Source organism: Accipiter gentilis, chromosome 6 (assembly GCF_929443795.1).
Source record: "Accipiter gentilis chromosome 6, bAccGen1.1, whole genome shotgun sequence".
Lineage (NCBI taxonomy): Eukaryota > Metazoa > Chordata > Aves > Accipitriformes > Accipitridae > Astur > Astur gentilis.
Window position 1 is genome coordinate 22,577,090 of NC_064885.1, and position 11,889 is coordinate 22,588,978.

At 42.7% G+C, this 11,889-nt stretch overlaps 1 protein-coding gene across 5 annotated transcripts in view; it reads right to left on the reverse strand.

Moving 5' to 3' along the window:
* SLC25A36 (solute carrier family 25 member 36) overlaps positions 1-11,591 on the reverse strand; it is a 32,830-nt gene extending 21,239 nt beyond the window's left edge. Inside the window, exons 1-3 of one of the 5 annotated variants that reach the window (XM_049803685.1) lie at positions 11,441-11,512; positions 10,537-10,635; positions 970-1,140 (exon numbers count right to left, since the gene is read on the reverse strand). In XM_049803685.1, coding sequence (XP_049659642.1) covers positions 970-1,140; positions 10,537-10,544 — 179 coding nt within the window. In that variant the 5' untranslated portion in view covers positions 10,545-10,635; positions 11,441-11,512. The other 4 variants (XM_049803686.1, XM_049803689.1, XM_049803684.1 and 1 more) reach the window with 4 other exon arrangements.
* Positions 11,592-11,889: the final 298 nt, after the last annotated feature.

Consider the following 11,889-nt stretch of genomic DNA (forward strand, 5'->3'; position numbering starts at 1 on the left):
TCCATAGTAAGAACATTCAAGGAGCTATTTGGGTACAACCTCCATTTAAGCAAATCCTATCCACTAACCAGATTAAGCCTAACTCCTACACTGCAACTGCCTGAAGGGGCTCTCTACAAACTACTTCTCACTGATTAACTGGGGATAGAAGATAGCTGGTCTGAGTCTTATCAAATTCTTTCTAATGCAAGAAGAATTAGCAGGTTCTTTCTGGGGGAAAACCCTGCTCATTCCCAAATACTGAAGGTGCCTCCCTATAACTGGCTAGCTTGAGTCTCCCAGAGTGAAGTGAACCCTGCCTGTGGTCTTTACTAGCAGTCTAACTGTGGCCATACAACTTTCCTGCTGGCTACTGAACATCACAAGCATTGGTGGCAAGGAGAGGAAAGGCAGTCCCCATTTAGGGAGGTGCTACGCAATCAAAACATCCCAGATCATGGCAAAAATCTGGCCTTACCTATCTCTTACTAGCTCTAAAAAAGTGTTACTAGTCACACATCCAACAGAAGATACCAAAAGGTAGGAAGGGTATGGAGTGGTGAAAGTTGAGAGAGTAAGAGAAACTGAGTTAATTTTCATAGGGCTTTTTGCCTTCATATTCAGCAACATCTACAATTTGGACACTAAACAGTTTAAAGAGTCTTATACTAACACTTTTTTAGGATGAAAATAGAGTCTGGCACTTAAGTGTTACAGTGCTCCAAGTGAGTTTTGTGGACGTAGTTTGGAGCTGTGAATTGTGCAGAGTATACATGCTCTGGCTAATTCAAGGTACAAACTCAAGTATGAAGGACATATGGAAAAGTGGAATGTGAAACAATTACAGTTAAAAGGCAAAATATGGGAAGTCATTTCGTGGTAGCATCATGACAGACATAAGAGCCTGAATCCTTCATACAGATTCATCCAACACACCTCTCTTCCTCCCTCCCCCAAATGAATGAAAAACCTGGTAACATGTACACTCACTTCAAACAATGGAGAGGTCCAGGAGAAATTCTAGTTACTCGATTGATGCTAGCACCATTCATAGCATTGAGATGGACTTCAGAAATGTAGAGTGTGACAGAGGAGGACTGCAATCGTGTTTTCACAACTTCCAGTGGACATGTCAGAATTGCACCAACAGTACCTCCACATCTGCAAAAAGAAATAGGATCATCACATTCTTAACTGCAAAGAAACTGAAGGATACATTCAGATATAATTAACATTATACTCAACACAATGAAATTGCAAAAGGTGAAGAAACAACTGGAACATGCGTGACTGCTGAAGTTATTTGCCCTTTAAGGCAAGCAAACTGTTAAATCAGTTTAACCCCACAACTTGGGAGAGAAAAGTTAAACAGACAAAAATATAGTTTCCCAAAGTAGCAAAGGTGTACAGTCTTCAGTACATGCTGTTCAAATCAGTTCTGGAAATTAGCTCAGTATCTGAAATGTTTAACTTCTTATGGTAAATTTTAACTTTTTGAATATTTAGTGTGCTCCTGACCACAAACAAGGTGCCAAAAATCCTTAAAGGTAGAAAAGATTTATGCACTATGCACACAGGACTACATGTAAAACCTGCAGTGTGGCAATTTAATAAAATTAAAATACTTATGAAGACATCTGCAGAACTTCATTTGTATTTTGGGTATTGTACCATGAAAGCAACGATTCCGAGTGTTTCCTGAGTTCTGCCCATTACAGCAAGACAGACTAGATTCCGAGTACAGAATACTGTAGAGTAGCACCTGGGAAGATAAAAGAGCTTTAAGTGGCTAACCAGGTGAATACTAGCAGATTTTGCTTCAGTCTGCCACTTGTTTCTGTGAACAAGCCAAGGCAAGCTGTGCATAACTTGTGCTGACACTGGAGTTACTCCCATTCTGCTAGAGCAGAAGAGAGACAAGAACATACTGCCTTTTAGCATCTCTGCTCAGAGGATTCTTCTGGTGCTGGTTCATAATCCACTTATATCTACACTCTTATCTGTTTAACTATGATCATATACAGCCTCTGAGGGAAAATATCAAATCCACAAATTCTGATTCCAAAGACAACCCCAAATTCCTTGACATTACCATTACAAAAAAGTGCTTCCCTTGAACCTTTTCTGAGATCAGTATTCTTAACTTTGCCAAATACCCTTCTTAAAACTATGACCAAGACACTATATGCCCCTTTTAAAAAAAAGGAAAAACAAACACCAAAAAAACCAAACCTAGATTTAAATTAGGGTGTTAATTAATGCTACTAACAACTCAGTCTGAAACCCACTAACACACAAATACAATTGGTACTAAATTCAAAGGGCCCAGCATTCACTTCTCTGATGCAATAACTAGTGTTTGATTCTGACAAGATAGTCACCAGCTGTTTTGTTGTAACGCGAGAGGCTCAAACACCCCTGAAACCTTTAAAAACCTGTAAGACTTGTTTAGTAGTATTTTTTAAATAATGTCTTCCAAAATGCAAAAGAGAGTTCAGTACAAATTAGGATTAATAGCTAAGACTCAAGATCTCCTATAAACTTTCATGGGAAAGCAGTTTTTAGTCTGTTCATTCTTCTACTGCAGAGAACACCAGAAATAATGGTAGTTGTTAGCACAGCACTGCATCATAAAAAAACTAACCTGTTTGTGTGAAGTGACAATACCAAACACCTGCAAAGTAGGATAATGTTTGATGATGTTCACTTAAATGTTCCATTTAAACCTAGTGACCTATAGGTATCCTATTACTAAGCCTAATGGCATCTTGTCCCACCCCTAACTCCAACATTAGACTGAAGTCTACTCTCTTCCAAGTTTTAACTGAGGAAAAAATCAAGTTTCTTTGTCAGTCTGGAAAAAAGTGTTCTCACAGAAGATGGAAGACAGTCTTCTGGTGTACACTGCACACATGCAGTAACAGACTGATATGGCTTTTAGAGTAGCATGTTTACTCTTCTAATGGTAAGCTATAAATAGACTTTTTAAAATAAGAGTTGCATGAAGAGACAGACTAGATGCACTAATATTTATTTTAGCCAGCACTGGAAGCAGTAGGAGCCTGTAACATGTTAACATTCATGACATGAATGCATGAGAACCACAGGTAGGCCAACCCTGAAAACCAACTTGACATGGAGCTTTAAAGCTTGAGCATCTTCAAGATAAACAGCAAGTTACTGTGCTTCCTGCAGTTCAATAGCAGATACTGCTGTATGGTAATGTGACTGTACAGGCAATATAGCAATTCAGCTTTAGAGTTTATTTCCTTTCTTGCAAGCCCTCTGTTTCTGATCCCCTCAAGCCTACTCCCTTTAAGATCTTTCTGCATTTGATTTTGAACAGGTCACATGAGGACTTGTTTTCAAGCAACAGTAATAGCAAGAGAAAGCATGTGGTATGGTTTATATTAATGAGATAAATACTATGGAAGGGGGAAGAAAAGAGGAGGAAAAAACCTGGGCTGCATTCTTCAACACGGCTTGGAATTTGGAACCTTTAATGCTACTGGCTCCACAGCTATGTCACACTGGAAAAATTTTCCAAAGTTGAAGATTAATGCTGACCTGGAGCTTGTATCCTGCATGCTCCCTGCACCACACCCAAATCACCACAAGGGATGCCTGACTGCAACAGCACTACTATCAGACATTCACTGTGGATGGGTTAGAAATACTTCATTCAGCAATGGATTACTAGACTACTAGGGAAGAGGGCAGACACACAGCTACTCAATGCTCGTTCTTTTTAAGTCTGCCTACATCAAGCATTGTTCAGTGATAACCAGCTGATGTAACAGCAGCCAGCACTATTTTTACATGCATCATAAAGTAGTAGCAGATCACCCGCCTCCCTTTAAGAACTGTGCATCCTTTACCTGCACCACATTCTGTCATTCAAGTCATTTCAATTAATCTGTTCCTTTGGCAGTTTCTTACTGTTGTGTTGTTGGGTGGTTCTTTGGGTTTTTTTTGTTGGGTTTTTTTCTTCTTTAAACAGTTTAAGATGTCTCAACTGAACCTGAGAATATTTTGAATGTTTGCCACTAACTATTGATATTTGGATTAAACTTCTATTTAATTTTCCTCTGTCCCCCATCTTTAGGATCTCAAATTGCTACTTATGAGGAAAGCAGAAGAGTTTTAGTGTTATGTGGTTCTGTATTGCTTACAAACAAGTCTTTCCAAAATACCCAATTTATACTTCTGTCAAAATGTAATACCTCACTCTCCCAGCCCTCAAAAAGCTCCATATAATAAAGAAAGCATCTGGAATTAAAGAGTGGAAGAAAAAGTCCCCAAATGTTGAGGAAACAGAGCTTGCTCAGTAGTCACAAGATCCACTGAGTTTGAACTGAACCACTAAATGAATTCAATAACTATGCACTGTACAAATAAGCAACTTCTGCAGCATGCCAGCTCTTCTGTCACCAGCATCAATGACAGTGTATTTTACTTAGAAATATTTCCAGCCTTGTTTATTTAACAAACTAGAAATACTGTGAAAGAAACAGCTATTTCTTTGTGCTCCAAGTCCTGGCAGACCATTAACAGCCAGTCACCAGCTCCAGCTTAGCAAAAGTGTTCTAGACTGCTGCCACCCTTCCTGCTACCCTCCTCATCAGCTCAAATTAAGGGGAGGGTTTTTTAGTTTGTGGTTTAAGACAAATTAGGCAGTAGCACAGTTTCAAAAAATATTTTTTAAGAGTCAGAAAATCACTAGATTTCTTCTCCTCAGTAACATAGGTGGGATTTTGTAAACTACTTAAGACATTTCTACTACCTAACACCACACTGGGCTTCAGCATCTCCGGTCATATACTAGGCTCCAACAAATGTGGTGTGTGAGAACAAGTAGGTAAGCAAATACACTCCTGCTGACAGAGTATAAATTGGAAGAAGGACAAACCCAAGACACTCCTCTGTCTGAACATTTACAGCAGTTTCTAATGAATGCTGTTCAGAAGACCACTTGTTCATCTTACCTATCCTAAATCTGACATTTGCCTCTAATCAATGTTTACTACAATCATTTTTCAGCTTTGCCAAGTAAATATAAGAAAAACTTGCAAAGCTGACTTTCATCAGAAACACCTGATCATACAAGGGCATGAGAATCCACCTGTAGGTCCCAAGTAATCTGAAGGGCAGAAGAGCAAAGATCAGTAGGTAAATCCACAGAAATAAATACACAAGTAAAAAAGGAAGATTAAAATCCCACTACTATTAACACAGTCAAGTCAGAGAATTAAATCTGTAGCTTAAACTGTACAAGAAGGCACAAGAGACATTGCACTCGCTGAAACAGATACAGAGACAAGTAGTTATCATCTAACTTGCAAGATTGTGACAAACTTAAAACAACAGCAAAACTAAGAACAGTTGTCTACTTGACATCTCTCGTACAGAAGAATGTAGGAAGATGGCAATGCTCTCCTAAACTGCAGCTTACTCCAGAGAGCACCCATAAAAAAACCCAACATTTAATTTGATCCTTAACGTGCATTTAGAAATCCATCACCTTACCAGATTAATAGAAACAAACCTGGAACTATTTGGCCTTTAAACTCTGCTAGCAACACAGACACACTATTGGCAACTATTTTGCCCAGATAAACCCATACTATTTATGAGACACTGCAAGGAAAGAAATATGCACATGCTTCAAAAACCTAATCCTGTTTGACATTCAAATCCCAAGGTCTATTTCCAGAGATGGTTGCAAAAGAAAACCTTCTTCTCTTATTGCAAGTTGAGGGTATCTGCTAAGAAATCACTGCCTTTGTCCAGAGTAGTTGACTATCTTCTGTTACCTTACATCCCTGCGAGTAAAAGCGAAGACAGCTCCAGCATGGGTTAGAGTCTCAACTTCAGCCACTGGACTGTCTATAAATGCTCCAAAGCACATTAATATTCCCAAAACTGGCATCAGCTGACCTAGAATTGAAACTGTCAGTGGAAGAATTTTTTTTATTCCTTCAGATAATTATGCAATTTATAAAAGATGAGGCCACATAGCACTAGCCTCAGATTTACCTTTCACAGTATTTGTAACCACAGCCTCAAAGACTCAAAGATAACCTTGACCCTATTATCTTGGGTCTACATTCATTCATTCATGTATTTTACCAGCTGTTTCTCTTTCTTGTATGAAAATCAAAGTTCCATCCAAATACTGGCTGCCAAGAGAAACAGCAAGAAAATTGAGCTCAAAATTCTGTCAAAAGAAACAAAACCCAACCCAAAACAGAACTCCTTCTAATCTCTTCACCACTTACTGAAAATTCAGGTGCCAAATGTATCAAAAATTTCATAAAGCTGTCTTCTAACACGAGTATCTTCCATATCAACAGATGAAGTTGCAAGTTCGGATATGAAGTTTACCACATCCCTCTTTTGAGGGCATTTAAAGGCTGTAGCAAGTACAACTTTCAGAAACAGCAAGAATGTGTCTCATTAATCCTGAATTTTCAGGGTTCTCCTGTTAAAACACTGCTAAACTTGTACATTATACACCTTTCCATCTTTAGCATTAATATGACGACTACGAGTACTGGCCACCAGAACCCCCTAGCCCCCTTATTCACCAATTATGGACTTGTTGCCAAAACTTAGAAAGCGTAAATTAAGCTAACATCCTTAAACTAAAAATACTAATCGAACTGGCTATTTCTAATTAACAGCATAAAAATAAAATTCCCCTGATGTGCTGACATACAAAAGTCTACAAGTGAAAACAGGAAAAACACCACAAGGGGAACAAGCATCACTGGGTCCCACTGTCCAAAACAATCATCAACATGTACCACATAGCTTCTATTAAGAACCAGGGTAAATAAATATTTACAACAACATTTGTATTAAGTAAAACCAGCTGAAAACATCAGTCATCTAGAAGGAAATATGAGAAACACACCAGCTTCACAGTTTCTCAAGTACCAACAGCAGTTTTCATGCAATTTGGTAACCTCACGGAGCAAAACCCAAGCTACTCAGTGCTTTAAACAAACACTGTCTTATTCTGCACAGGAGAGTATCTGAACACAAAAAATAACCTGAAGTTTGGAAAGGGAAGTACTAACCTTCTTCTATGCCTTACAACAGGAAGAACTCATTCTGAAAGACATCCAGGGTTATGGCAGGAATGCATTTTAGGGTAGAGGGGAGTCCAAGAGCTTGGCAGCTCAGTTATGGCTCAAGTGGCTGTTTTCTGAAGAGGAGCAAAAAAAGTCCCTGTCACCCAACTACCTGCTACATTATTCATTAATATCTTCTTAAATCAAAAAAATCCAAGGGTCTTTCACCTTTACTTCATACATTTCAACAGTATCTGATCTTTCTGGAGAATTCAAACATTTATCTTACATATATTTTCTGAATCTGAACTATTTCAGCCACTGCAGGGATTTGCCAGACAGAGTGATTTACATTACATATCAGTTTGAGACAGTTCTATAATCAGGACAAACAAACAAGGGACTCTCCCCTGGACTGCCTCACATATTAGAGAACAGCCAACTTTCTGCAAGAAACAGCAAGAGTAAAGAAAGAATTAAGTAAACCTGAGACCGTCCAACCATGAACTCAGAAAAGCACTAACCCAAAACAGCCCCTCCTCCGCTGAGGGACCAAAGCCCAGGCAAGTTCCCATGCCCTAATGGAAGTTTGTATGGTACAGAATTACTGTCATAAGCTTTCTAGAAATGAAAAATAAATCACGAAAACCTAGAAATTATTTTTGTAGCCAAAACCTGAATTTTCATTCAATGTACCAATTATGACTGCAAGCAGGTACATCCACAACATATTAATCTTCCCTATAAAGCAAAACATTAAGGTCTTTCTATTACTTCTTTTGTTGTTTTAAATAGTCTAATCTAGAAAAGCATGCAAGTGTGTAATTTACATACTTGAACTAAAATGTTCATCTGAAGTCTACATTTCAATCACAAGACTTTGTAATTTAAGGATGCAGAATGTTCAATTGATCTCTTCTTGGTTTGGAATAAAAGCACCCAAGTTTATACTTACCAACATGCTGTCTACAGTGACAACAGCTGCTATTTGAGTAGGAGATGGAAAAACAGAAGATACACAAAAAAATCTACAGTTTGATTCCTGAAACAGAAGAGTTTCGAGCAATGCAACCAAGTAGCTCAGAAGAAAAAAACACAAAAACAAAAAACCCCAAGAGTTTCACCTGAAACACAATTTTGTATCATGATCCAACACTACAGGTGTCCAGCTAGATCCTACTCCCACAAGGACAAGATACTACTAGCAAATGGAGCTGTGGTAAGTATGGTTTGTGGAAAGAGAACCTGACAAATAGGGGTATCATGACAAAATACAAGATAAGTGATTTCAAATGTGTCACAGCATGAAACTAAACTCCAGGTACACTGTCAATCCATTCAGGTACACTCTCTGCACTTACTCTTCAGTATAGAGTGCACAGTGGCAGTTTTGTATACAGCCTAGAAAACTACGCTTAGGACAGCAACGTTACTGCATAGAACCAACTGCTTACAAATTCTATCAATTAAAACTACTTTACTTTAAGGAATGTGTTCTTAAAAGTTAGTAACTTTTTATTAAAAAAGAATTCTTCCTTTTTCTACCTCATTTCCTGTAAGTGTGATGCTCTTCTCATGCTATGCGTTTTCTGCTTCTAAATGCAACTGCTGTTATTTTTACATACAGAACTTCAGACAATATCCTATTTAAAAAAAGTCAAGGAGGTCCAAGTAGTATGTGCAGGGAGGGGTTTCATGAAATGAAGTAGTACTTTGCTGTTTTATTGGCTAATGCATGAACTAATCTGGCAAAATCATTCAGTGAGCTTTCTTTTCTAGAAAAAATCCACCATTTGAATTCAATGATGGTGCAAGAAACTACATTAAAGCTATTCCAAAATGAGTACTAAATTGTTTCTTTTTAGACTTGGTGTGTCTTTGACAAAACGTTGGTTGTATTTACAATTAACATGCAGTTATTAAACACAGATGGGACTCTCAAAAACAGAACTACTTGACTAAGAATTACTTTAGAAAAAACAAAACAAGTAGTAACTACTGAGTAATTCCCTCACCATCACTGCCCCAGTGGCCAGCACTTCTAAGAGTCTACCAAACCTGTTGGAAAGGGATAAGGATGCAGAGATAGGAAAAAAGGAATGAGGAGAAAAAATTACTATAAATATAAAACTAACTTCCAACATAAACCTGTAATGGCCCAGAAGCATTGCAGACAGTTGTTGAATTTGTCATGAAGCAACCTAGGCAGCTACAGAAAAACCCCAGGATGGACCCACCTACATTACTAAAACAGCAATGTCATCAATTACAATTTCATTACAGAAAGCAGAAATTGAAGACTGAACTTAGATATTACAAAAAGGCCAGCAGATTGAGACAGTCCTGTTATTTCCATATAGTCTCTAGTGAAAACTACAGGAAAAAGCTTTTTTCTTAAAGTTTCACTGAAAATTAAAGATCACTCAGGTGATTTGTAGTTCACCATGCTCACAAAGAAGTCATGAGATGCCACTAAATAACTTTTCTACTGCTAAATGTGACAAATATACACCAATAGCTTTGCTGAACCAAGGTTACAGGAAATGTGTGGCTGGCACATGAGGGAACGTCATTCAGCCTTTTCCTCACAGTATAACCCTTGACCCAACTGGCCAGCAGCTAACTCTAGACCAGACTCCTCTGCCAAAAATAGGAATGAACAAGTTGAGCTGAGCAATCTTCATCCAGTCTTAAGTTTCACGTTTATAAACTTTCTCTACCACTGCACATGATTCTGCACAGTTATCTCCCCTGTGCAGAGCTATCAAGTTAAAGCACTACAATAAGGCAGCACTCCTTCTACTGTTTTTCTGAACATTTACAAGGATGTGAAGTCTGAAGGAAGAGTACACACTACTACATCTTGGGCCTCCAGCTGCACAATCACCCTCCTCTTAAATAGAGTGCGAAAAATTAGAGGGGTGAAGAAGCACCCACGTAAACTCTAAGTCAGGTGCGTAACACTGCAAACTCACCCAGACCTGCTCAAAGGAAACACTATTATTTTTCCACCTCAAACACCTCAGTCCAGAGGCAGCGAGTTAATTTTGTCAAGAAGGAACACAAATGGAAATCTAAGCTTCAAGCACTCTCACGGGATTCAAACCATGTTCTCAGTCTGCGACTTCTCCCACTTGGGCACAGCCACGCTCACCACCCAATAGTTAAGCCAAACAGGATCTCCAACTTTCTGTTTTAAACTAGGTGTTCCTCCCACTCTATCCCTGGAGGGCCACGAGCTGTGTAACCGCATACATCCTGAGCATTACAAAGCTTAAAAAGATGAAGGGAGACTAACATCTGCAAAGGTACAAGAGTTACCTCAAACCTAACCAAGGCTACATGGGCCACATCTTCACGTCTAGCTACATTCATCCCTCCAATTTCTTCTTCGTGGGCCGAAAGCTGCATGACCACGTCAAGCCCCACACCTAAAAGCAGTACACACGAGAGCGTTGAAATGCATTCAAGCAACACGCACAGCGGCATGTTTGGGCAGCCTCTCCAATGCAGTGGGGGAGCCCACACAGAGAGAGCTCAGCGTGTTTCTCCGCAGAAACGCCAGACAATGGACAAACTCCTGGAATGGCGATCAGAGGGAAGGGGTTATTTTTAGGTGAAACCTTCAACCCCGCTTCCCCCAAGGGCCCACCTACCACCCGCACGTTCCCCGTGACAAAACGCAACACGTGGGGCCGGGCCTGGCAGGCACCGCACGCCGGCGGCGCGCCCAGGCTCCCAGCGAGGGCCAGGGCCGCCTGACCGGGCGGCCGGAGCGCCGCACAGGCCTAGGCGCAAACGCGTGCAACCGGCCCGGGAAGTGTCTCAGGGTCGCGAGCGGTAAGCGGCACGCCGGGAGCGCCTCGGCGCGGCCTACCGCCCCCCGCCTCAGTGGCCCCCTCCACACGGCAGTGGCCCCCTCCACACGGCGGGGACCCCCTCTGTCCCCCCCCCCCCCCCCAGGCAGAGAAGGGGCGGCAGGGCTTCGCAGCGCCTGCGCAGCCCTCCCGCCCCCCCGCAGGGCCCCCACGACGCCAGCGGGCAGCCGCTCCAGGCCGCGGCCGAGCCCCAGGCCACCGCACCAGCGCGGCCGCCCACGTCCTACGCCAGGCCGGGGGCGGCGGGCTCAGCAGCGGGGCAGGAGCCCCGCAGCAGCTGGGAGGGGGTCCGGAAAAACCCCGCAGGAGCCATTTCCGGGGGACGGGGCGCAGGGCGGCGCCCACCACACGTCCCGTTCTACTGAGGCGGCGGAGCCTGGGGGAGAGGAGGGGGGAGGGGGGAGAGGAGGGGGGAGGGGGGGCGGGCGGCCCCACCTGACAGCCCGCGCGGAAGGGCCAGGATCGGTACCGCGCCCGCTCCACCCGCCGGACGGCGGCTTCACCTACCCGCCGGCGAAGAGATGCACTAGGGTGTCTCTCTGGGTCATTCTCGTCGCCTGCGCCCGGGCGGGAGGGAGGGCTGCCGGGCGCTTCCGCCCCGCGCTCGACCGAGCCGCTCCTTCCAGGGCTCAGCATAAATACGCACCGCGGCCGCGCGGCTTCCTGCGGGGGGGGGGGGGGGGGGGGGGGGGCAGGCTGGCGGCCTCGCTCCGCCTCCCGCTTGGAGCCGCTGCGGCAACCGCCGGGCGTGGGGGCCTTCCTCATGAATATGCAGCACCGCCCCCCCCCCCCCCCCCCCGGTTAGCAGAGTCCGCCATTGGCTGGAGGGGTGCGGCGTCACCACCGCGCTCCGCCTCATAAGCGGAGCGAGGAGGCTACTAGTGGCTGTCTTGAGGTGGCAGCTATATGCGCGTGGGGTGGCTGTGAGGGGGCTAGGCCCTCTGGTGTCCCTGCTG